At 41.7% G+C, this 26014-nt stretch overlaps 2 protein-coding genes across 4 annotated transcripts; both read right to left on the bottom strand.

Moving 5' to 3' along the window:
- Window positions 1–3291: 3291 nt before the first annotated feature.
- RAB21 (RAB21, member RAS oncogene family) lies at window positions 3292–15792 on the bottom strand. Its single transcript, XM_081878729.1, has 7 exons — window positions 15408–15792; window positions 11286–11345; window positions 11032–11139; window positions 10621–10684; window positions 9733–9787; window positions 6955–7043; window positions 3292–5140 (listed from the first exon to the last, which is right to left on the bottom strand). The coding sequence occupies exons 1-7, from the start codon at window positions 15573–15575 to the stop codon at window positions 5001–5003; spliced, it is 684 nt and encodes a 227-aa protein (XP_081734855.1). The 5' UTR covers window positions 15576–15792; the 3' UTR covers window positions 3292–5000.
- A 1796-nt stretch (window positions 15793–17588) lies between these two features.
- LOC309351286 (uncharacterized protein) lies at window positions 17589–26013 on the bottom strand. 3 transcript variants are annotated; one of them, XM_081878755.1, is made up of 5 exons: window positions 25554–26013; window positions 23158–23288; window positions 22736–22808; window positions 21009–21086; window positions 17589–18868 (listed from the first exon to the last, which is right to left on the bottom strand). In XM_081878755.1, coding segments are annotated over exons 1-5 (357 nt in total). In that variant the 5' UTR covers window positions 25555–26013; the 3' UTR covers window positions 17589–18794. The 3 variants fall into 3 exon arrangements, with proteins under 3 accessions (XP_081734881.1, XP_081734880.1, XP_081734879.1); XM_081878754.1 differs by lacking the exon at window positions 23158–23288 and having other exon boundaries at window positions 17589–17817; XM_081878753.1 differs by lacking the exon at window positions 23158–23288.
- Window position 26014: the final 1 nt, after the last annotated feature.

Raw genomic sequence — 26014 nt, forward strand, 5'->3', positions numbered from 1 at the left:
TGCCGAACGGGCGAAAACCATGAATCCGGGCGGCGGAGAGAGGCTTCGATTGGATGACGTCGAGTGTGGGTGTTCCCTCTTAAGGCGGATCTAAAGTGTGGCTCGTATTAAGGCGGCGGTCTTATCACGCGCGCTTTGGAAGTAATTCCGTGCTTTCTATGAGACATAGAGCCACACACATTCTCCAGTAACGGTGAGGTGATCCCTGCCTATTCCTGGGATTTTATTCTGATTACTCGGGTTGCCTCTTTGTTACCAGACTCCATTTAAAAGTAAAGGTTTTCCTCTTTAAATTGATTAATGACCTGGGTCCCGGCTGCCTTCAAAGGCCACCTGCATCATCCATATGAACCTGAAGATAAGTTTCAGAGGTTTTGCTTCCTGGCCTCCACATCGCCACTGGAACTACAGTTGGCAGGTGCCAGGGACAGGTGGCTATGTAGCAAAGATGGAAAGGGAGAGAGAAAAGAGTGCAAGAAAACCTACAAACTACGCATCTAGGGCGCCCAGAACAACAAATATTTTCAGCTCACTTTCTCTCTGCCTTGCGCTAAATATTAGCAGCATAAGCTGTTAACTAGTGCTCTGCCTAAGAATTCACCTTAGGCACCTTGTCTCCTAAAGATTTGCTCAGTGTGGTGACTATACCAGGCAAGAGTCTGAGCCAGTATGACACCGCAAACCACGTCACATTCTACTATCCTTTGCAGTGTGAGACCCTCGTTATCGCTTAATCTCTTCTTTTATGGCTTACTCTGCACTTTCTTCCTGCTGCACACAGCTACCACAACCACACACCCCTCAGTCTGGCCATTCAGTAGTCCTGGTGAAACCCAAAAGCACTGTACCTACCAGTAAATCAATGAACACATACAGTGGTACCTCGGGTTACATACGCTTCAGGTTACATATGCTTCAGGTTACAGATTCTGCTAACCCAGAAATAGTGCTTCAGGTTAAGTACTTTGCTTCAGGATGAGAACAGAAATCATGCTCCGGCAGCGCAGCAGCAGCGGGAGGCCCCATTAGCTAAAGCGGTGCTTCAGGTTAAGAATAATAATAATAATAATAATTTATTATTTGTACCCCGCCCATCTGGCTGGGTTTCCCCAGCCACTCTGGGCGGCTTCCAACAGAGATAAAAAATACACTAAAAGATAAAAAATACACTAAAAAGATAAAAAATACACTAAAAGAACAGTTTCAGGTTAAGTACGGACCTCCGGAACGAATTAAGTACTTAACCAGAGGTACCACTGTATTAACATCACTAATGATCAGCATCTAAAGATTGTAAGTGCACACTGAAGTTGCACATCAGGGGGAAAATCCATACCACCTTCTTGGAAAATGTACATCTAAACAACCCCTTTATTAATCACAAGTGCTAGGAGTGCAGGGGTCTTGCAGAATCTTGCATGGAGTATTAGTGAATCTGACACTGCTAAAGTGTGTTATTTTTCAACTAGAAAATAATTACAGCTCTTAGCTGCTAATAACTTGAAGTAATTATCCTGTCATTTATAGCAGCCATTCGGGTAAACTCTTTTTTTTTATTTACACTATAGTATGAATGTCCAGAGTTCAATCAGCCAAGCACTCTGGCTGATGAGGTCAATGACTGTGGCCATGGCATTTATCTCTATTTCCTAAAGGGGAGAGATCTCTTCTAGAATATGGTTTAAACTTTCATGGGTCCATATTAGCATGTCTGATGGACTTATCGTTCATGCACTTTCACACTAGAGTGTGTAGTGAGGAAGAGACTCAAACTCATTTCAGAACAGACAGCAATTGAGAAAATCAAGTGGGAACATAACCACTTCTATTAGGACCTGCCCTAATTTACAAGGCAGTGCTTAATCATTCGTTTCAGAATGATTCTGTAACAGTGTATTGAGGTGGGAAAAACAGGTGACTCATTTCACTTCAGCCCCACCACTAGGACTCTAATATACTATCCTCTACTCAATTACCCTTCTGTATGTCTTTACTTCACACAAGCATGCATGACAGACCTCTTTATGCCTTCTATTTTTCATTCCAACTGCAATATGTTAAGAATCTGCACAAGTGAACTATTTTTGCAGTGACAAATGCCACCACAACCCCCTAAATGCTATGCACAAATACAAGAGAATGAAACAAAAAATACAAAATGAAAAGTTAACATGGAGTAAACATTTGAACTGGCAGTAACTAAATTAATCTGAACTAGAGTTGGTTCCCTTTGCACAGCCCCCATTTGGTATATACGGACATTTTAAAAAAACAAATAAAAGTTCTGGGAAAAATAATTATTAATCCAAGGGACAACCAACCTGGACCCTATATCTGTCATCTGAGGCCCCTTTCTGTGCAGAGGTTGGTGACACAAGTATGTGCCTTCTCAATGGTGGCTCCCCATTTATGGAATGCTTTCCCCAAAGAGGCACTCTTGGCACCATCATTATGTTTTTGACACCAGGCAAAAAAAGCTTTTTTAATCACCTTTGCCAACACGAGAACAGACTTTCTCAGTGGTGGTAATGAAGCGGGGGGGGGGGGGAGTCAGATGGGAAGCATAATAATAATTTTTTTAAATTATTATTATTACTAATGAAATAAAGTGTTACTGCGCATTCCTACATGGAAGCCCTAAAAGTATGTAAAATGAAAAAATCTAATCAATCTAACCATTAAATGAACCCACAACTTTGTCTTACCCAATGTTTATTGTCTGTGTTTGAGTTTGGAAGGTCTGGCACTTGTCAAAACGTAAAGGGAACAGTGGTTTCTAAACTCATGCAACACTCCTGTGGACAAGTGTGATAAGCTTTGACAAATGCTTCTGAATGAAACTCGCACCACCAACCAGCTGAAGGAGAGCAAGAATGGAGCAACTAGGATCAAGGTGCATTTATGTTAGGTGGCTCAGAATTGTACCTAAAATAGATTTCTGAAGGTGGGTTCTGCTTCTGTTAAGGATCTAACTACCTTCAGGATTACAAAGACTTCCCAAACCCCAGTCCGAATTAAGTGACTGGTGAAGCAGGAAGGTGCTGCTTGAATCATCTGGAATTATTCTTCCAACATAGGATTTTCAGACCAATACTCTAATTTCTTGTCCTACTTTGCAGTTACAAGGGCCAAAGACTAATTTTTAAGAGTCATTAACTTTAATGCAAATAAAGAACTGGCGGAAAGAAGCCTTACCTTCTCAGTCAACTTCAGATCCCTCTCTGTTTGAGCCTATGTCCATTTTATTACTACCATGCTACACAGTATCCCCTAGAGAAAAGTAGTTGTAAGTAAAAGATACTAAATATGAATATTTAATGAAGATAGAGTAGCTTACAGCAGCACATGGTTTAAGTCACAGTAACCAAACTAAACAGATGCACTTTAACAGATCATCTAACTTACAATTAAGGTCAAGGGTACAGAGTACAATGTACATATTAAATAAGATTATAGCCATGTGTGGCAGCTACTTTCTTCTCATAAGCCTCACCTGATTTTCATACAACTTGTGAAAGATAATAAATCCATGCAATGTTTTAGAAGACTAATACCCTTAAAGCTTATGTGCCAGGTTTTGGAGAGTGAAGTTAATAAGGTTGGTATCAAGTTCTCAGTGCACCTTTATTTTTAGGTTTGAATGTGAATATCGATCACTGCACTACTGAAAATTCAAAGCACCACGTGACATTAGTATGAGGATCACACAAGCCAGTTTTCTAAGGCTAAACCATGTACTCCATTTCCACACCAACATATACCCATTTACCAAATAATACCTTCAGTGAAATTTTCTTTAGCATTCTACTTTAGCTTTACTCTTCTAGTTCCAATACAAGAACAGTTCCAGGTTATTTTCCAAATCGCTGTCCCTTCAGAAGATACTTTCTATATTCTTATTTGTAATCCCTCCTATTCAAAAACCAAGTGGATTTCAACAAAGCTGATACAAAACACGTTGCGTTCTTTCCAATTTGAATGGCCTATTAAAAAAACCCCAAAGAAAACTGTTGCAGCCAAGTTATTTTTCACTTATTTTCATTTCTTTAACTGGAAGAAAAGCTTGACAAGAAGAAGCAAGGATAAAAGAACAGAAGTTTTGTGATCAGGTCTTGCTTAGTGATTATCAGATGGAAGCAGCCAAGCTTGTAAGATTCAATTCTTGTGTGACAAAAGCAGCTATAAAGCAGTTCAATATTTTAGGCATGTCAAACTTCTATTAGAAGAAACAAGTGTAGAAGCAAATCACAACATTCCAACTAGATGTTTAGACCTTATGTGTTTAGAGACCTATACTTGCCAGAAAGTTTCTCCCAAAATATGTGAACTTCAGAGCAAGCAAAAAAAAATATGGACATAATCTAGCAAGGATAAAAGTGAGCAGTCAATAATGAAATTTGTTTCTTTTTCACCAGCTGTTACTCACTTCACAATCACTGACAAGACTAATGTACATATTTCTGCACCTGCACTTGTAAAAGCAGATAAAATATTTAATATGTAATTTACAATTTATTTTTACCAGCATGGAGTACAGAATGAATATATCAAAGTAGTCAGACAGTTATAGGTTCACACCAACCCTGCAAAAATAGTATTCAGTATCTGCTAATTAAAAAGAAATCAATTTGCAATTTTGCAGTGATAACAGTTCAATCTACCACAAAATACAAAGGGCTGCAAAAAATGTCTCATTCCAATAGTGTATATAAGTTATTAAATAATGATCTCATTTAAAATATAAATGAAGCCATAAGTCTTTCCCACATGCAATATTATTCATTATTGAAGAACTATGTAAAAAGGCCATTGGTTTGCTTTGTTAACCATTGTAGAAAATGCCAATTCTCTGGTCACATACTCCACTAGTTTAGCACTTAATGGTACTGAATTGTTAGAAATGATTTTGAATACTGTTAATTCCGATTCTCCACTGATAAAGAATGAGACTTTGAATACGGCAGTCTTCACTAAGGGGCAAGATACACAGTCTTATACAATTATCCAGATGAGCAGCAGCCTCCACTGGTCTGAGCTGCTGGTTCATCATCAATTATCTGTACTCCCCGCCTTGTAGTTCCTGACTGACTGGAACCATTGCCTCGTGCTCTCTCATCGACTTGCGCTGTTTCTATCATTCCTAGAATTGAAGGATATTGCATTAGGTTAGATTAGTCACTCATAAAAGCAATTTAAGTCACACTGGTTCAGTTTAGCATATTCATAATGTTTTACAGAAGAAGCAGCAGCGAGAGACTTCTGACAGATTTGCAAGCTAGCCATCCTAATATTTATAAATGGAAGGCTAATGTTAAATGCCCAGTACGTTCTTAGGCCAAGATAAAGGGTTGGATTCAGATTAACTCATGCTTAGAGAAGGTCCACTGTAAAGAATGGGACAACTTAATCATGACTATCTACTACAAAAGCATAACAAATTCTAAATCCATAAGGTTCAGCAGCTAGGCTGCTGGAGGTTGTACAAGTTCAGATGCAGTAATAGCTCACAAGTCTACCTACAAACTTATTTAATTAAAAATGCATTTTGTTACCCTGAGATAGTTAATGGGACTGGTAGATTACTATTTTACTGGAGATCACTAGCCATAGATAATTCAACACCAGCAGTCCCACCTGTCAGTGAGTATAGCAACAACTTTTCAGTATTGTTGGTTGTACAAAAAACCCTCAGGCTTTGACTTGGGTGTCCATTGGGCATTACTTACAATACAATACCAGAGGAAAATTTCACCATCCAACTGGGACACAGTAACTCAAATATGAATGTTCTATGATGTAGAATGTAGTGTTGTAGCCCAGGGCAATTTTACCCAAGAAGTTGCCAACCTCCACTTTTGAAAAACTTGACTATCCAGCACAATTAAAAAAAAAAAATCCTGGGCCAAGGGGGTGACAACACAACTTAAGTCTCAATATTTTAACATAGATGTAGTTTTCATTGAAATACAAGAATCCAGCTCAGTAGGGGTCCTTTACCTTTAAGGAACTCAGATGTATAGATTAAGCAGTACAACCATATCAGCAGGTGTTATTTAAGAGAAATATGGCCAATTCAATGTAGTAAGAGTTTAACATGCAATAAAATCCTACAATGTGCAGAAGTATTCAAAACTGCATAGTGACTAACATTCATGTAGCGAAAGGGTAGGGAATCTTTTCTGGCCAGATCCTTATTTCCACATTCCTGGAGACCAAATTGGACAAGTGTGCAAGGTCGTCCACCTATTAAACACCCAGTGTCACAGTGGCATCAGATGCTGCTGCACTTGGAAGCCCTGACTATCAGGACTTTATTGTGCAACATGGGATTCTTTGAAAGCCCTTTTCCAAAAAGCCCCATGGTGCTCTATAGATTTCCAAAAATGAGAGATTTAAACAGCCATGTATTGCTGTTTGCAAAAGGGCTTTTAAATAGCCTTGCACTGCACTCTGCAGTCCCAACAGTCAGGACTTCAAAACGGAACATCTGACATCAGCAGAAGAACAAGCACACCCAGAGAAAATGAGCAGGATTTAATCTCCACTTGTCAGTTGATGAGCAGAGATTAAATCCTACTATTTTTGCTGTGTACACCAGTTCCCAGTAGGGGAGCCAACATGCACAGTCAATGCAAAATCAAACCCTGCCCTGCTCTGCCCATCAGCCTACCTCCCCTTTCCTCAGAGTGATAGCTTATTGGCAGACAGGCAGGTTTGACCCAGTGGTGGGCCAAGCTTAGCCTGTGTGCTAGAGGCTCCTCACCCCTGATGTAGAGCAAAAACATCCATCTGGACAGAAATGCTGTTCCAGCTGCATCCAAATAAATTAAATGTTTATGAAACACAAGTTATACCAGGTAGCCCTTTTTAATACTGTTTGCACTTGGGCTGCAATTAAAATTTCCCAATTTCACAGCAGTAACATAACAAGCAACTCAATACAAAATAACCTACTTTTACACAGGTCAAGAAAGAGTTCTTCTATGCCTTTGTTCTGTTTGGCTGATGTGTGATAGTGTTTTGCTCCCACCGATTCTGCATACCTGGAAATAAGGAAAGCCTTTAGCTCCCAACTAAAAAACAGTAGCAATCTTCAAACATCATTCTACATTTTAAGGGAATGTTGTAGTTAAGTATAAAACTTAGATTTCCTTCAGCATCCAGCATAGAGGAAATAGATGAAATATATGCACATTAGTAGCCTTGCAGGACACATTCAGGAGAAGAAAAGACGAAAGAGTAAACCCTACACAAATCCGACGGGGAGTCCCTTAAGACGGTTGGACGGCATCTTGTATGCCTCATTCCAGTAACTCCTGCAGCCAAGCTGGTGCCAAATATATTGCTTGGCTTTCCTTTGGACCACATCAGCAAGAGGGGGGCAGAGTGTCTTGTCATCTGGGCACCCTAGGACCTCCATACATACTGCCCAGGTTTGCGCTCCATAGGTGTCCCTCCAGAGCTGCTATTGCAGCAAAAACAACATGGGAGGCAGCAGTTACAAGTTACTGGTCTCTGCAACCACAGCGGGTGCTGTGATTCTCTGGAAGCTTGACCTCACCCCTAGAGACGCAGTCCATTGTCTCTCGAGACAGAAACTGCCAACATGGTAGTAATTTGGGAGCCAATGTGATGTAATGTTCAGACTGATGGACTAACAGCTGGAAGGTTGCAGTTCAAATCCCCCCTAAGCCATAAAACTCACTGGGTGGACTTTGGGCCAGTCACTGTCCCTCAGCCTAACCTACCTCAACAGGCTGCTGTTGAGGATAAAATGAGGAGAGGGAGAAGAAGAAGAGGAGGAGGAGTTTGGATTTGATATCCCGCTTTATCACTACCTGAAGGAGTCTCAAAGCAGCTAACATTCTCCTTTCCCTTCCTCCCCCACAACAAACACTCTGTGAGGTGAGTGAGGCTGAGAGACTTCAGAGAAGTGTGACTAGCCCAAGGTCACCCAGCAGCTGCATGTGGAGGAGCGGAGACGCGAACCCGGTTCACCAGTCTACTGCTCTTAACCACTACACCACAGTGGCTCTCTCCTTGTACACCACCTTGGTGTACACCAAGTACACCACCTTGGAAGAATGGTGGGATATAAATGCACTAAGTAAGTAGGTGCTATGTTTGAAGTTGCAGTTAATTAATTAATATGGAGGCTATTTGTTAAACTGTCTTTCCACCAGATGGTTCTCAAAGTGACTTAACAGTAAGCTACAAAGGCTGGAACCCAACCAGCCCATGCAAAGGGACTTCCCTTTCAAGCCTCCTGCCCGATCAGTTTTAGACCCACCCCCAATCATATAAAGCAGATTTTGGAAGGTATGCAGGACACTGCAGGCAGAATAAAGTAAGGGGAAGTCCCACTGCATGAGCCAAAGCCCCATTCCATTGTGTAGTCACCACTAGCTTCAACCTAAAGAAAAATACATATAGCAAAATGCAAAAATCAGGTAAAAACACATTAATAAAACCAATTAAGAACTACGTAAAAGCAGTTGAACAAATCATAGCATGTGGCTACAAAAGTCAGCTTGTGCAGGCCCATGACCACTCTAAAAATGGTTTTGCCTTTTGGCAGAAAATCAGAAAAGGGGCTAGATAGACCTCTGTTGGAAAGGAAATCCAGAACCTGGAGCAGTCACACACGGGCAAGGGCTGAACTGCCAGAAGCTTAGCAAAGAAAAGGAGTGCAAGGAGCAATTAGAAAGATACAGGGCACCCTTATGTATTATGAAGGGAGAGAGTAGTCTGAAGAACTAGGAATCCTTATGGTCAGTATCATTTGCTGAGAAATTAACATGTCGGGTCAGAGAGGCAAAGGGCAAAACAATCCCTGTTTGTTTTTATAACATATGGCAAATGTTTACTGAATACATAAATTGTCCATACTGTGGCAAGAATCCACCCAACACTCACAGGAAAATGTGGTGTGATCTTTTAAAGTAATCCATGCTTTGTCATGCTTTATTACATAGCATGACAAAGTTTGTAATTTTATTGGGACAAGTTGCTTGTTGTTTGCTATTGTAACTATTGTTACTCAAAATGTATCTTCTGTACCATGAAAAGTAAATAAGAACCTTATTAAAAAATTAAAAAGAACTAGAGCACTTCATCCCATGTTTTTATAAAGGAATATAAGCCAGCACTTCTCTCCCATGCCTGGGCACAGAAAACCAATGGGCTGTTGCGTTACTGTTAAACATTCACCAAAGCCAAGCCCAAAATAATTTACAGGGCAATCCTAACCATTTCTACTAACCATTTCTACTGAGAAGTCAGCCCTATTGGTCCTGAAAAGTATTAACTGCTTTCAATTTTAACCTGAGGATTGTCATTTGTCTGGTTTTAACTTTAATTTTAATTTATTTGAATTAATTTTGGGATGCATTTTAATCGATTGATTGTTTTTATGCATATTGTATTATTTATATGACGTTAGCTGCTCTGAGCCTGACTCCGGCTGGGGTACAAATAATTTTATTATTATTATTATTATTATTATTATTATTATTATTATTATTAAATTCAATGGGGTTCATTCTCAGGTACTTGCAGTTTGGATTGCGGCAATCTGTTGAAAAAATTGATGATTCACCACAACCAGCAACATAATATCATGGAATCCAGAAATTTAAATCTGAGAAAAACAGGAGTCACACCAAATGTAGTGCAGCTGGGAAAAGAATGATAATATCTTCAAGTGCTATTAAAATTGAGACTTCAACTTACGTTTCTGCTTCTTGAATAGAGACATGTCTTTCCTTGTCCAAATCTATTTTGTTACCTGTCAGGAATTCAAAGTTTCTTAGTGTCCCAAAAATGAGAAAGCACATCTGCTCAATATTTTCAATATTTCTAGCCTCTTTTTTCCATTTCCAAGCCCATGAGATATTAGCGTCTTTGCTGCTACATCCACCCAATTGTTAGCCAGTTAACAACCTGTAGCTCAACAACCTCACACCATCCAAGATTGTTTATGGGATTGCTATGCAGTGGGAGTGGACAGAAAGATTTCAAGACCTTTCTGCAACCCTTTACACTGCCGCTAAAAAAAGCAAAAAGCACATTCCTCCACTCTGTAGAGGCAAGAACTTTTCAAGATGCGCTCACTTTTGCAATTCCACAGGAAACTGTGGTTAATGCAACAGTGGTTGGCAGTTTTAAGGAGATACTGAAGTTTTTTACATGAAATGTCAGTATCACCTATAGTATAATCCAACTTTTGGAAATCCTTCACCAATCTAAACATTTGCAATACTAAGTAAATTGTATCATGTTCCCAAAGAGGTTTTGCATTGTTTTCTTGGACACGGGTATCTAGGAAACAATTCCCTATCAGGATTACAAAATGTTTAGAAATGTGTCATCTTTTGCTCAAGGAAGCTTTTCACATTATTGCTACCACCATTTAACCTTCTGCTTTACTATCACTTCACTTTTAAGGTGCACAAATATAGTTTCTTTTTACTGTGCAATAGTAAACACAACTGTGTACCCTTATGAAGCTGTAGAGAAGCCGTTTGATAAGTGTTGCACAATAATTTAAAAGACAATTAGCACTTAAACTGAACAAGATCCCCTAGTCATAAAGTAAGGTGTGGAAAACCAAAAGCTTACCAACTATGCATAGACAAATTTCATTTCCCAACATTTTTCTTAATTCTTTGACCCAGTTTTTTACCTGCAAGAATGAAAAGAAATTTCTATTATTTCACTTCAGGATTATAGTAAGCACTAGGACAGAAAAGAATCTAGCATAAATCTATCTAACATTAAAATACAAGCAGGTAGAAATTCCCATCTCGCCTGGTTTCCTACATTGAAAGCAATCCTATCCCTGTCTACTCAGCAGGTATGTAAGTGTATAGGACTGCAGCTCAAAGAGATTTTAGGTAAGTTGCACAACCATTACATGAAATTTTCCATAGCAAAAATAAAATAAAATATGATTACAGTATTAGTTTCAAGAAAATCTGGTCAACATGGAAGCTTTTGAGTTTACTTCTTCAATGGAAAGGGTATAGTTACCTTCTGGAAAGAGTCTTCATCTGTTATATCATACACTAAAATAGCTCCATTAGAGTCTCTGTAGTAAATAGGACCCAGTGCATGAAATCTTTCTTGCCCTGCTGTATCCTGCATGAAGCAAATACATTTATGTTAGTTCTTTTTTAAGCTAGTAAAATTAAAGTCAGTGCTATTTTGATACGCCTTGATATTTTGGTATGATAAACAGAGTTCTATCTTTAGACACACAAGAAATGTAATCAATAAACACATACCCATATTGCAAGGTTTACTCTTTTTCCTCCAATATTTAGCTTCTTTGTTAGAAAAGATGCCTACAATAAAGAACATAAGAACATTAAATACCTTATGCCAAAGTAAAACTGATTCATGATGTGTTGAAGAAATTCAGCATTATTACAGTCATAAAAGTGCACTCAATGCATTATCTACAATGAGATAAAGATATCTATCTACTGCAAAAATAGAATATAGTGAACAAGAGGCATATGTTAAAGGCAGGGCAAACAATACCAGTTTTTGGTATTGCTAAAAACTTACTTTTTTTCCAGGCCTTTGCTTATATTTAATACCAGCATGCCAAGTTTGTCCTAACCTGATTGCTGCTCTGTTTGTTTATTATTCATTTTTTATGTTTCACTGTTAACAACCATAATATACTTTTATGGAAGTCAATATAAGTATTTAAAGAAGTAAAACAGTTTTCTTACAAATAGTAAATTATGAAACTGTCATACCATGAAGACAGGCAACAGTAACAGCACAGAAAATCAGCTCAAATGGTAACACTTCTTTTAACATTTTGTATCAGAGTACAGCTATCCAAGAACAAAATGCAATCAGAAGCATCAATTTTAAGAGCTATACATGCATTTAAAAGCTTGGTTTCTCCACAATATACTTAGAAGCAACTCCAAAGACTGAACAAAATGTACTTGATAGATGCCCACAGTTCACAATTGACTCCATGGGCCTTTCCTAACTTGGCCTCAAGACATGTATGTGTTAGTTTCTGTTTGCCACTGAGGTATGCTGCTGGAGCTGTGATGGAAAAAAATGTTTCCCCATCTCAGTATCTGCCTCCTCCCCATCTCCAAAAAGCTATTTTCTTCCATTTTTCCAGAAAGAAATTGGTGAGTGATATAATAATTTTTATACAGCTTTCAGCAGTTTGTATTTTTTTTAAAAAAAAGTTAATTACAGTTCCTCTCTATTGTAGACTGGTGGTACTTTTGCTTTATATATTTATATCCTGCTTTTTTGGGTGGTCTTATATTTATTCAGACTATACCCTGGGCCTTAACTGTATAAAAGTTATTGTTTGGTGTGTAAAGTGCTGCGGAAGGTATTACTGTGGATCATGCTGCTTCTAGAGATAATATTACTTAAGCCCAAATATAAGTTTCCTTTTGTTGACCACACCATCACTCCTTTTCTTCAAATGGAAAAACCCAACAGCAGTATGTTGAGGCAGGTCTGTGCAGAACTTATCTGAGGCCAGGGCAGGAGTTCCCGGTAGACTGGGAGACACAGAGCGTTCTTGGTGTGACAGCATAAGTTTGGCAGGGCCCTCTGGCCAGCTTAGCCCTTCAAGGCCCAGGGCAATTGTACCCTGTTCCCCCACCCCTCTGCCCAGGCCAGGCCTGCCTTGAAATAACTTGCCATTTCATCCTTGGTACAGTTGTACCTTGGTTCTTGAACAGAATTCATTCCAGGAGTCTGTTTGACTCCCGGAACTGTTCAAAAACCAAGGTGCAGCTTCCAATTGCCTGCAAGAACGTCCTGCAGCCAATCGGAAGCCACACTGGACATTAGGCTTCCGAAAATCATTCGAAAACCGGAACACTCACTTCCGGGTTTCAATCATTCGGGAGCTGATTTGTTTAGGAGCCAAGGTGTTTGAGATCCAAGGTACGACTGTATTGTATTTTTAAACTGAAGGTTATCAGGGCAGTGTACAAACATTCCAATAAAAATACAACCTAATCAATCAACACTAAATCATTACTCAAAATTACAACAGAACATAGTTCCTGCAGTAGGCAAACCTGCCCTAAGCTCATTTATCCTGAAATGTCAGAAGCAACAGCTATGTTTTTACGGGCATCAGAAGGAGGTCAACAAAAGATTGTTGTGCCTTTAGTAAAAGAAAGTTGCAAGTGAAGAGAGTTCCACAACTTAGGTACCATAACTGCATCACCACAGAACAGACCACAGCCACTTATGGTAAAACCAACAGCAGGGTCTTTCTTGCTCAGCTTACAACATGGGCCAACAGATGATTAAATACTCCAACACCAGGCATATTTACAGTTAATGTTTCACTAAAACCATGACATTTACATTTAGTAACTATAGCACACAGTGCAGCTTTATATGCCAAATTATGCATAAACCATTTTAGGTTCTTAAATTGATGAAGTAAAAACAGTAAGAAAATATATAGCGTGTCTCTTTCAATATTCTATGTTCTCTCTACCTAGGTCTTCACTAGCAAACACAGCTGTTGAACGACAATAATTAATGTATGATTCCAAATTAAATCATATTAGGTCAAAGGAGAGTGCAAAAGATGTATTTCCCTAACTAGAGAAACCAAGCAATCCTGGGCACTCATCTCTCCCCTGCTCCTAGTATTAATCACAGAGTAATATGAGACTACGTGGTCACATAATACTGGATTGATGGATGTTCCCTTGCTTGGGAAATAGCACTGAATCATGACAGAGCTGCCTGTCCCTCTTCCCTCCCGCCCAGTCTTAACAACAGGAAACACAGAAGGTACATACCTGCAGGACTATGTTGGAAGGAGTGTTTAAGCAAATATAAATAGTTTTGTTTCCCTGCTACTCACCACAAGTAGCACACTACAAAGTTACAGTACTACCTTCAGATGTTGCTTTTAAAAGAAGAAGGCTACAAGTTAGTTCTAAGAAGTGAACTTCAAAAACCACCACTGTCAGTATGGTGGATCTTGTGATAACTCATGACTTCACAGTAATTTAATGACAGGTTTGATCTTGCATTAATTGTACTGTAACTAAGTTACCACAAACTAATGAGTCAATGTACAAGACGCAAAATGTTTAAATTCAAAGGAACACAAAATTCTGGTGAACACTACACTTGGGACTATGATTCAGCAAGTTTCCCTGCCCCTGTTAAAACGAGTGATTTTTTAAGAATCAATAAACTTCTAATCAGATTTAAACCTTCTGAAACGGATGTGTGCATTTCAGAACAACAATTTCATTGACTTCCTTTTAACTATTTCATTTTCTGCTCTTATTTGCCCCAAATACTTTTAACAAGATAGTATGCCGGAACAGTTACTAAATCTTTGGGTTGTTGTTGTTTTTTTTTTTGGGGGGGGGGGGTTCCACAAAAGTTACTTTTGTTCAAAGAAACTGGAACAGCACATTATGAACCATGGATAACACATTTCACGTGTTTGGTGTACTTATGATTTACAGACGCTGTTCATGTGACATGTGAAATCATTTCTATAAGTGATTCTGGAAGTGTATGGGGTACTCAGCCACCAAGTAAGCAGCCTTATTCAGTGTCCCTTGGCTACATATATTCTTTAAAAATCCACTGTAACCTATATGAAGACTAGATTTAAATAGGTTCAACTATGCATACAATGCTCCTAGATTTCACAACACACTGCTCTATATATAGTTAGTATATATAGAGCATGCAATGTGTTCATATTCCATGCCAGTTGTTTGCACCACAGAAACACATGCTCTTGTGGGGCACCTTAAAGACTAAGGGACGTATTGTGGCATAAGCTTTTGTGAAGCAGAATCCACTTATCAAATATACTTCTGGTACCTGAAAAGAAAGAGGATTCCACAAGTGCCCATAAATCTGTCAAGCATCAAAGGTCCACACACACAATAAAAAAAAGTTTTATGCTTCCATGTGTTCTCACTCAAATTTCAGCATCACCAGAGATAATGCAAAATACCCTTCAGAGGAGAGAGGGCCACCCTGTGAATCAACACCGCCATAAATTGTTTACTAGGCATTTGGTACTATTTGGCTTTGAGCTAGATGTGGTAGGAAAAGGCTCGCGGCTTGTTCTGCGACACTTTCACGCCCTAAAAGCACCACTCCTCACTTCGGAAGAGAAGAGGTTGAAGTCCCGTATAACCGAGAAGTGACAGCCTCGCCGAGGCGTACACACCCTTAGGACTCATCAAGCCCAGCCTCGACCAGGCAGCCTGCGAGAACTCTGCCTGGAAAAGTGGAGCAGCAGCGTCACCGCATTCAGACGAGCGTGTCGGGGTCAAGCCCCCGAAGCGGCCTCTCGCCGCCGCCGCCGCCCCTCCTGCTGCTGCTGCTGCTGCTGCTGCCGGGCTACCTACCTGTAGGGTGGTGATGTGCTTGTCATTGAACTTGTTCTCGCAGTAGCGGAGGACCAGCGAGGTCTTCCCCACGCAGCCTTCGCCCAGCAGGACCACCTTGAAGGAAAAGCTTCTCCCGCCGCCGGCAGCGCCGCCTCCCGCGCCAGAGGTCGCCGCCGACGCCGCCATTCGCAGCGAAGTGGCCGCCGACGCCGCGGCCTCACATCCGCAGCCCCGCTCCTCTCCTAGCTGGGGGGGGGGAGCGGCGAAGGGAAGGCAGGCCCCGCGCAGGAGGAGACGGGGACACCGGAGGAAAGAGACACCCACTTCCCTGTAACCGGAGAGGGGGGGGGCCGCCTCAGCCTGACTCCCTCTAATGGCGTCCCCTTCTTCCTCCTACGTCACGCGACGTGCGGTCACGCGACGCGACGCTCGCCGTTGACGCCGCGGCCCTAAGAAGCCCCGCCCATTGTGGGTGGGGCGAAGCAGCCGGGGGCGGGGCCGGAGAAGAAATTCAAGGGGTTCTGGCAGGATCCGCGAACGGGGACTTCCATGGGAGCGGGAGGAGGCGGTATATCGCCCCATCGTCCTGGCAGAGCTGCTCTTCACTCACGTTGATTTATAATAATAATGGGAATATAATAATAATAATAATAATAATAATAATAATAATAATAATAATAATAATAATAATAATGATGATGATGATGATGATGATGATGATGTGCCACCAGCAGCAGCAGCTGCTGGGAAAGAGGAAGAGACTGATGTTTTCGCTCTGCTCTGTGCAGATCGTCAAGCCCCTGAACTGCATTGTAAACGTCGCTGGGCGTCTGGCCTGGGGGAAATGGCGGGGAAGAGGGGTGTGCGCGCGCGTGTGTTGCATTTCTGAAACCTGGTCCGTGCTACACGCTTGCTCCGTGTAAGTCCAGCTGATTGTAACGTGGCGCAGTCGTGAGTACGGGTGCGCAGGATTGAAGATTTATTCATTTAAAAAAAAAAATTGCGCCGCTTGACTGTAAAGAGAACCTCCAAGCGGTTTACAGAAGGAAGAATAAAATAAAGAAAAATTAACAAAAACTTTCAAAAACTTAACAGATTAAAACGCGCATCGACTATTGAGAAAGGTGCCCTGATAATCAATGAAGTTAGTAGATGAAAGCAAAGAGTCCTGTCCCGATGCGGACGTTGATTCCAACACTAATTTGAAGTCGGCGACAAGGGGATTGGAGGGAAAGCTCTCGTGATTCATCGTTATAGCTTCAGAAGTGGCTTTTGGGATTTCGATCCTGAGGACACCCCCCTTCCCCCGTTACTTCAAACGGAGATTCTGCTGCTGGAACCTGATTACTAACGTGTGGGCAGTTAGATTTGCCTACGACTTGCTTTCAAAGGCGCAAGCAAAATTCTTCGCCTGCTATTTCCTGCACTCCCCAAGATCTCTGCACTTGGCAAGGGGAGGACCTCAAGCCGAATTTGATCCAGAATCCACCTGTTGTCACCCACCTTTGTGATAAATCCTTTGATAAGTTTTGTAGAAGGCCTCTTGCATAGGAGCCAACTCTTAGAAAGGGCTTCGTCCCACCAATAAAATATTTGAGAGGGCCAGGCCTCCCCAAAGATGATGTGCATTGCCATTCAAATAGTGTGCATACATGGGATCAATTATGTGGGGCGGGGCTTACCTCCCCCCCCCATATTTTATTCAAGTTGGCACCCCTGCCCTGCAGAAACACATGTGATGTAAAACTGCCTGGATTGGGGTGGGGGTGGAGTGCAACTCTTATTAATTCTCCTGGACCTCTCAGCAGCACTGTGCCCTCCTGGTTCATGTAGCTGGATTGAGTTTACCATACTTTACTGTGTATAAGACTAGGGGTTTTTTTTACTGAAAAATAATGTTTAAAGAGTGGGGTAGTCTTATACAGTGGTACCTCAGGTTAAGAACTAAATTCATTCTGGAGGTCCGTTCTTAAACCTGAAACTGTTCTTAACCTGAAGACCACTTTAGCTAATAGGGCTTCCCACTATCGCCGCGCGATTTCTGTTCTCATCCTGAAGCAAAGTTCTTAACCTGAGGTACTATTTCTGGGTTAGCAGGTCTGTAACCTGAAGCGTCTGTAACCCGAGGTACCACTGTACACGGGGGCAATCTCCCCCCATTTTCTTAATTTTGAGTGTGTTTTGCACGGGGGCGTGTTATGCATAGAAAAATACGGTAAGTAGCATGGTATTGCAGTGGCTCTTGTCTTTAAAAGTATGGTCCTAGAGGAGGAGACTTTTGCTTTGCTCAATGGTTTTTGGGCTGCTGTAGGCTCTGGTTTGGACCCAGTGCTATTTAATGTCTGCCTGAAACTGCTGGGGAAAACAGTACTGATGACATGCATCTTGATCTCTCATTTGCATCTAAAAGTCCCAGGGAGGCAGTGATCTGGATCAAAGGATACAACATATATTGGATGGAATTATACTCCTCCTGAAGGAGGACCATGCATGCACACAACTTGAGGCAGGAGACTGGGACCTGCCCTGCCCTAAGTATTTTAAGGACAGCTTTTTCAAGGAATGCCTTCACCCATGTTAACCTGGCTGTGTCTTAAGAGGGAGGTTGGAGGCAATGCTTGCTTGCTCACCCTTAAGATCAGTTAAGTTGGTAGACATGAAAAGCAGCGTAGGAGATTTGAATCCGGCTAGTACAAAGCTGCTTTTATTGGGAGAAGAGGCGGGACTGAATTTGCTTGTAGAACTAGAATTGCCTGCCTCTCTGCTTGCCTCACTAGTATATTTCTTCCAACCATTTTTAGACTACTTTGTACCTTCTGCTATAAATTCCAGTAGGAGTCTCTTCTGAGCTAAGACCTGGCCCTTGGATTACGTACTAATATTCAGGTTTATCAGACCCTAACTTTGCACAGCTTTAACACCCAGCTTTTAAGCAGTTGCATCTGCTTGCTCACAGCGACTCATCTTTCTAGAGCAATATATCTATACTCACGCTTATAGAAACAAAGGAAACAGTTATATCAGACCCATCTATTTTAAATGAAAGTCATTCATCACAGAACCATTTTCGAAGCTTAAGGACCAGAAACAGATTGCGAAGAATCCATTTTTAGGAATGACCTTTAAATAATATGGTTAGATAGAACAGCCAGGTGCTCTGTCAGCTGGAGAAGCAAATTGATTTATATTGTTGCCTTTGCGCTGCATTGTTGCTAATGCGTTTTGAGAAGCAATCTAAAAGGTTCCCTTTGCTACGTGTGGACAAATTGCTACTGAAAGAGCCACTGCATTTTATAATTAAATCTCTAATTTAAAAAATGCATTAACAAACAAGGAAAGTGCTCAAATGCCTTTGTAGATCTTTAAAAAGCTACTTATTTTATTTAAAGCATTTTTATCTGCTCTTTAGTCAAACACAGGCGACCAGAGCAGTTTGCAACTATATGTAGTAAGATAGTCCCTGCTCTCAGATACATAATCTAAAAGACGGGACAGAAAAGGAAAAGGGGTTGATAAGGAGGAGGAAATAAACAAACTCAGATGACAATATCTGGAGGGCCACAGGTTCCCCACTACTGCCCTACATCTCTTGGGGGGTGGGGGTGAGGTACTGGGTATGTAAAGACTAAATGGCTATGAAGTGGGGAAATGTGTCCTCAGCACACCCAGACCAAGTAAAAATGGGTTTTAGTTTAAGTCTTTATGGACAAAGCACACACTTAACAGTAGCTCCTAAGATGCACAGAACATACACACACTTCTGATGCCTAAGTAGCTGGCATCCGAGCTGGATTGTTGGAGCAACAGTAGAACCGTGCCTCCACCCAAACTTAAGTACCCTTGTCTGACAGGGCAAGCGTAAGCAACCTGTAACATCTACGGGGAAGTTGCCGTTGTGCCTGTCACTTCAAACTTCCCCTCCCAGTCCTGGGGGACAGAGGAGATTCTGCTGACCCTCCCCTCAGGCACCACCTCTTCCTCTGCTCCTGGGCGTTCTGCCTTCTTCCTGCCCCGGCTGCTGCCCCTCATCCTCCATCTCCTCCTGCTCAGACGCTTCGCCTCCCCCCCCCCCAGCTCTGGTTCCTGCCTCGCAGGAGGCACAGAACCCCACAAATCACTGCCCCCTTCCCGTGGGTCAACCTCTGTCCCCACAGCCTCCTCCACCCTCTCCTCAGTGCCCTGCCAGTCCCTGACAGAGGGGGGAATCATATACAAGGAGAACATCCTAGGGTTGTTCAGCTTAGGGGGCGCAGTGTTCACAGTTTCTTAGGTCTGCAATTCGAAAGGCAGGTTCTGTTCCAGGTACATGAAATGGTACCTGGTTCTGTTCCAGATGAAATGGCTGCACAGCTGGAATTTGAGCCTTGAATGCTGTCTCTTTGGCCCGGGCATCAGAAAATATAGTAGCTGGTTTTCTAGGAACCCTCTTTGCCAGAATCTTTAACATGCGCTCCTGCTCATCCTGTGTATCAGGGATAGCAAAACAATGCTGTGTGCCCTTGTGGCAGTCTGGTGGATCATCAGAGATCACTATATGGCAGGTTGCCATACCTCAGATGCTCCCTGCCTCTCCCATCCACAGGTAGGCCAGGTTCTATAAATCTTCTATGTGTATGTAAGCTCCCTATGCATTTGTGACTATCCACAAATATGTCAGAATCACACCATATATCAGTTTGCCATCCTGACGCAGAGAAAGAAGTGTGGTACACTACTAGATTCTGACAAACAAGGGTTTAAAATAAATCTGATCACATTTTGCTCTGCCTAGATGGGTCAAATAACATTTATTGGTTGAGAACCTGAGATGTAGCAATTTCTGCTTATGAATATTGGGGGGGGGGGGGGATTTCAATTCAATCTGCATTTAAAGGTGAGGCAACCTAATTTGTACTTTCCAAAACAGTACGAAAACTGAAACGTAGCCATCCTTGCAAATAAACGCTTTGTCAAATTTTGCAATGCATTTCTTCAGCCAAGTAATGTGTACAAAAGTGCATGTGGGGTAAAGTGCATGTATTAGTTAAAATAATGTACAAAAACACATTAGTATAGGGGAAATTGCTTGGTGAAAATGTGCATATTGGGCAGATTTGCATACAAACATATATTAGGAGAAATTAGTATTTAAATACTGATTAATCTTCATGGTAACTTTTGTTTTAAATTGCAAACTGATGTAGGGAACGGAATTTAAGATTTGGGGGAACGAGAAGATGAGAGAAACTCAAACTGACAGATCTGTAAAGGTAAAGGTAAAGGGACCCCTGACCATTAGGTCCAGTCATGACCGACTCTGGGGTTGCGGCACTCATCTCACTTTATTGGCCGAGGGAGCCGGCATACAGCTTCCGGGTCATGTGGCCAGCATTACTAAGCCGCTTCTGGCGAGCCAGAACAGCGCACGGAAACGCCGTTTACCTTCCCGTTGGAGCAGTATCTATCTACTTGCACTTTGAGGTGCTTTCGAACTGCTAGGTGGGCAGGAGCAGGGACTGAGCAATGGGAGCTCACCCCATCGCGGGGATTCGAACTGCCGACCTGATCGGCAAGTCCTAAGCTCTGTGGTTTAACCCACAGCGCCACCCACATCTCTAGTAATGAGAAGCAGAAGCATACCTGCTTTTATTCTCCTGCCAGTCAGCTTTATCCAATAACACAACAAAGGATCAAAGATCTGCAAATAAGGAAGTTTCCCTGAGCAGACGAGAAACACAGCTATCAGAAGTAGGCCTGCAATGACACAGAATGCCATAAATTGCCTTAGAATCCTAGGGGTTTCAGTTTAAGATATCTATGGAGAATTTTACTTAGCTAGTTGTGTATCTATCTTCTCAGCACTATTGTTCATCTTTATGGGAATGGGAGTCTCTGCAGATAGGGGGGAAATGTTCTGAAGGTGAAAATAGTTGGTAATTTCAGATAAACTATCACGGTTGCTATCTACAAATACAACACAGAGCAGAACAAGAAGCAACTCCCAGTAAGAACACATTGGGGGGGGGGACCATTCATTTTAAAAACTCCCAATTCTAATCAAAAGCAATTTCCAAATTCTATCCAAAAATAACTGCTTCCCAGCTCACCATCTGAAGTATAGATCCAAAGTCGCTAAGGTGAAAAGGAAAAACTCCCCATCAGAAACAAGATGTGCTCAAGAATGTCTAATCTCCACAGTTTTTGACTGAGAAATTAATCTACAAAACCCAGAAAATATGACTGTACCTCTCTCCCCGAGTGGCTAATTATGTTATTTTGAAGATTTTCACTTAAGTGCTGTTAATAATGCAGTCTTACATATGCACCTACATAAGCACCATTGTTTTTCAATGGGCTTACTCCCAGGCAAATGCATGCAGGGCTTCAGCATACAATTCTTTTTTAAAAGTATACGCTTCTGACATAAAAGTGATGTGTAGTTGGGCCGGGCCGGCTCATGGTGGCACGAGGAATCCGGCTCAGCTCCCATGGCAGCCCTGGCGCTTCTTCCCTCGTCCCTTCTCCTGCTGGACCAGGTGGTGTCTGGCTTTCCAGAGCCCGCCGTGACCCAGGCAGCCCTGGTGCTTCCTCAGTGTCTCAGAGGAAGGACAGTCCAAGCTGTAAGGTGAAGTTCACAACAGCATGCACTGCTCACCGAAAAGCTGTTTCTCAGAAGGTTGCCTTACCATGAGTGCTGTATCCCAGAGCATGCTGCAGTTGGGCAAATGTGCTCCCTTGAGCCCCAAAGAAAGAGACATGCTCACTGGGGAAATGGCGAGGTTCGTTCCATGGTGGACGTCTGCCCAGTGTTGGTAGAGAGTAATGGCAAACTCCGTGCTCAGGTTCTGTATACCTGAAGGAGCATCTTCACCCCCATCATTCAGCTGAGATCCAGCACCGAGGGCCTTCTGGCGGTTCCCTCATTGCGAGAAGTGAGGTTACAGGGAACAAGACAGAGGGCCTTCTCAGTAGTGGCGCCCACCCTGTGGAACGCCCTCCCTTCAGATGTCAAGGAAATAAGCAGCTGTCCTATTTTAAAAAGACATCTGAAGGCAGCCCTGTTTAGGGAAGTTTTTAATATTTAATGCTGTATTGTTTTTAACACTTGATTGGGAGCTGCCCAGAGTGGCTGGGGAAACTCAGTCAGATGGGCAGGGTATTAATTACTACTATTATTATTATTATTATTATTATTATTATTATTATTATGTGGTTCATGGTGTCAGTATAAAAGCTGTCATGCCCCTGCTCTCCCTCCAGGTCTTCAATTATGTCATCTAAATGGAAAAGAAGAGAAGGCTAGCAACTACAACTGTTTTAGGGACTTTCTTATATACCCTGAACATATCCTTGGAAATAGACATTACCTTTATGTTTTCTTTGTTCTTTCTTCCTCCTGCCATCTTTCTCCAGATCAGGATGGCAGGAGGTCTGCAGAGCCTACAGGAAAACAAAGAGCCACATGGGATATGTTTATTTTCTGAACCTTGAAATAGGCCTCAGACAGTTACAGAGAGACCTTTCCTAAGAAACCTCAGGGACTAAAATTACTTTGGAAGCAATATCTATATGCTGAAGGGTCTTATCTTTTGTGTCCTCTCAAAGCGGGGGGGGGGGGCTGTGGGTGAGGGGAAATTTTATTTTTTCTTCCAAGATGGGAAGACTTTTCTCAGCCTTAAAAGCCTAGAAAAGGAAATGGGGCTCACAGTTCGTACTCTCTAATGCCTTTAAGCTCAAGAGGAATTCAATATCATCACAGAATGCAGATGCTGAGAGAAAACTTACTTACATGTCTATCTACTTCCTGTAACAAACGCGAAATGATCCAACCATAGCTCACCAGGCCTTTTAGCACTCTGGTGACCATTGAGCCAGCAGAGGGAGGTGTCACAATGGCTTCTGTAAATCTGGGGCTGGTCACTAGAAAATAGGGACACTTGGCAGGTCTCCTGAGGTACCCAGATGGGAGACCACCAGGGAACCCATGATATGGTGCTTAGAATTATACAGACAAAAAGTACTATGTGTGTATATATATATATATATATACACACACACACACACACACACACACAAATGTAAAAAGCCCCACACTACCAGCATGCTATCTGCACTCTCATGCTGATCTCCTGAACAGCCTCGTGTCTTTACTTTTTTCTTTTTAAATTTATTTTTATTAAAGATTTTCTTGGTTTACAAAAGTACACTCCTTGTCTCTTTTTTCGGGTTGTAGTCTTTCTTACAAATCAGTTACATTTGTTGTGAGAAATAATGTTAAGTACAGTATAAGGTTTCTTTGATCAAATTAGATTTCACACCTGTTTTCCAGCTCCAGGCCTGCCAGAAAATACATGAGAAAACCAGTAGGTGGCACTCCCCACTCTGAAGCATTATAGAATTAACGTCCTTTCACAGTTTTTAAACAAAAGCATTCAATTCAACACTTCAAAAAAAGGCTTAAAGCAGGCCAGGGCATACAGGAAAATCAGCAGTTATCAATATTGCTGATTTTAACGCTGTTTTTATACCAGCAAATAAAATAATGGAAGTGGTATTGGTTTCCTTGGATCCTGTTTTCATTGAAGGAATGTGGTCTCTAGAACAAGTGAAATAATAAGGAAGAGGGTGGTGCCCCAGAATAAGAGAACAGCTGGCGTTCTTCCTTGGAATCATTTGCCTCTAAAATATTGCCTCTCCTCTCCTCCTTATGCATATTTTCTCTGTTGTTCTTTCATCTCTGTCTGGTTTGTGTGGGTGTTGTTTTCCCTTAGGTAGAACATGCAGCAGGTGTGCAGTGAGCACAGAGCAGTCACAAGACATGTTGAGACAGGCATGCACAACCCGGGATTCAGCAAACTAGGCACAGACCACTAGCCAAGGATTCTGGCTTGCCACATATAAGCTATTTCCCATAGTTAAAGTGAAAAATGTGCAGTCTTCCAAAATACGGGGAATGGGAGGAGACAGTAGAGAAGCAACTCTGCATTGTGGATACTAACTGGTTCCCACAATGGGTGCAAGAAAATGCTTGTGTCTATTGCAGCAATCCCATTCCTGCTGCTGGAAGGCATTTTCAACTTGCCCTCCTGATATTTGCTGAAGTGCAACAAAAACCTGTAAAGCCAGTTTAACAAGAGAATGTTACTGAGGGGAAAAGTGTGATCTCCATAGGCAATGTATCTAAAGTGCAAATTTAAAGGATTTCAAAAGCTATTATCCATCCACAAGCCAACAACATCCTAGTTTCTCTTGGGCAGGGAGTCTTTAACATAGGGTAAAAGATCAATTGGTCAGCATGCATACCCCTGAACCACATTCTCTCATTCATCATATATATACAGTGGTACCTCGGGTTACATAGGCTTCAGGTTACAGACTCTGTTAACCCAGAAATATTACCTCGGGTTAAGAACTTTGTTTCAGGATGAGAACAGAAATCGTGCTCCAGCGGAGCGGCGGCAGCAGGAGGCCCCATTAGCTAAAGTGGTGCTTCAGGTTAAGAACAGTTTCAGGTTAAGAACAGACCTCCGAAACAAATTAAGTACTTAACCAGAGGTACCACTGTATATGGTTATATTGAAGCAGGTTTTCAAAACTCAATGGATTCCACATAGGGTATAGGCCTATAAAAGCACAAAAAACCCAAATCCGTATCATAAGCTGACCTCATACAGTGACCTCTCTTAAATGGCATGCTGGAAACATTTCACCACTATTTAGCATTCACATGAGAGTTCATGTGAGTTTACATGAGAAGAGGCAAGGGGAAGTGACCTCTGCAGATTCCACTTGCTCCCAAGGCCCCCACCACCTGACAAAACTTTGGTCCAGACAGTTCCTCCAGAATAGTGTGGAACATGACACCAGCAAGTGTCCCTTCCATTGGTGGGACCAAAATTCTCCCACAGGCAAGAGTGCTTCCACTAGTGGACAATGAAATCTGGATTTAACCTAACGTTACACGTAAGTTACAGTAATATTACAAAGAGCATGTTCACAAAATGAACACAAGGGTGAAGAAAACCTTCTGTGCAAGATGATCCCAGGTTCTTCTCGACTCAGCACTTTTTCAAATGACAGGTGTGTGTATTAAGAGTCAAAATCTGATTCATTTGCGAAGCATGTTCCCCCTGCCTGTTTATTTTTAAAAAACCCAGATGCCCATTTATCAATTCTTTAACTTACTGGCTTCTTGGTGACCTCACAAGCTACTTGCCAATCAGTACTGGGGGCAGCCATCTTCTGCAGCAAACTAACAGAACTGTTGTGTCCTCCGCATGTCTTTACCCAGACTGAGGTGCATTCCAGTGTAACGTCGTGGTATTCTTTCCATGAAGACATGCATACAGAAAATGTTGTAATACTGAATTCAAAATGCACGTGACAGAACAGCTTAAAGCTCACTATACATGACATGTACAGACCTGGACTGATTTTTGTATAGATATTTTCCACTACTTATTTTGACTGTACACAGATGCAGAGTGCAAGAGAAAAATTTTTTGCAGACTTTAAAATGTGTATCACACTTATCCATCCTTCAGAAGATAGATTTGCTTTGCTTTCCAATAATAATTTCAGGATAATGAAGAGCTGCCTTTAAAAAAACCACCTGGTGCTAGCTAAGGCAGAAACATTTATTAGTA

Source organism: Podarcis erhardii (genome assembly GCF_964252035.2).
Source record: "Podarcis erhardii genome assembly, chromosome: 10".
NCBI lineage: Eukaryota > Metazoa > Chordata > Lepidosauria > Squamata > Lacertidae > Podarcis > Podarcis erhardii.

Bases quoted from the DNA above. Each gene is read 5' to 3' on its own strand.
- RAB21 (XM_081878729.1), bottom strand. From the start codon at position 15,575: ATGGCGGCGTCGGCGGCGACCTCTGGCGCGGGAGGCGGCGCTGCCGGC. The intron at 10,685-11,031 runs GTAACTATACCC...TCATTCTTGCAG, and splicing joins ATGAAGACTCTTTCCAGAAG to GTAAAAAACTGGGTCAAAGA. The intron at 7,044-9,732 runs GTAAGTTGAAGT...CCTTATTTCCAG, and splicing joins TCTATTCAAGAAGCAGAAAC to GTATGCAGAATCGGTGGGAG.
- LOC309351286 (XM_081878753.1), bottom strand. From the start codon at position 25,784: ATGTCATGTATAGTGAGCTTTAAGCTGTTCTGTCACGTGCATTTTGAA. The intron at 22,809-25,553 runs GTAAGTTAAAGA...GTTTTCCTGTAG, and splicing joins GTGAGGTCACCAAGAAGCCA to GCTCTGCAGACCTCCTGCCA. The intron at 18,869-21,008 runs GTATGCTTCTGC...CCCGTCTTTTAG, and splicing joins TGGCAGGAGAATAAAAGCAG to ATTATGTATCTGAGAGCAGG.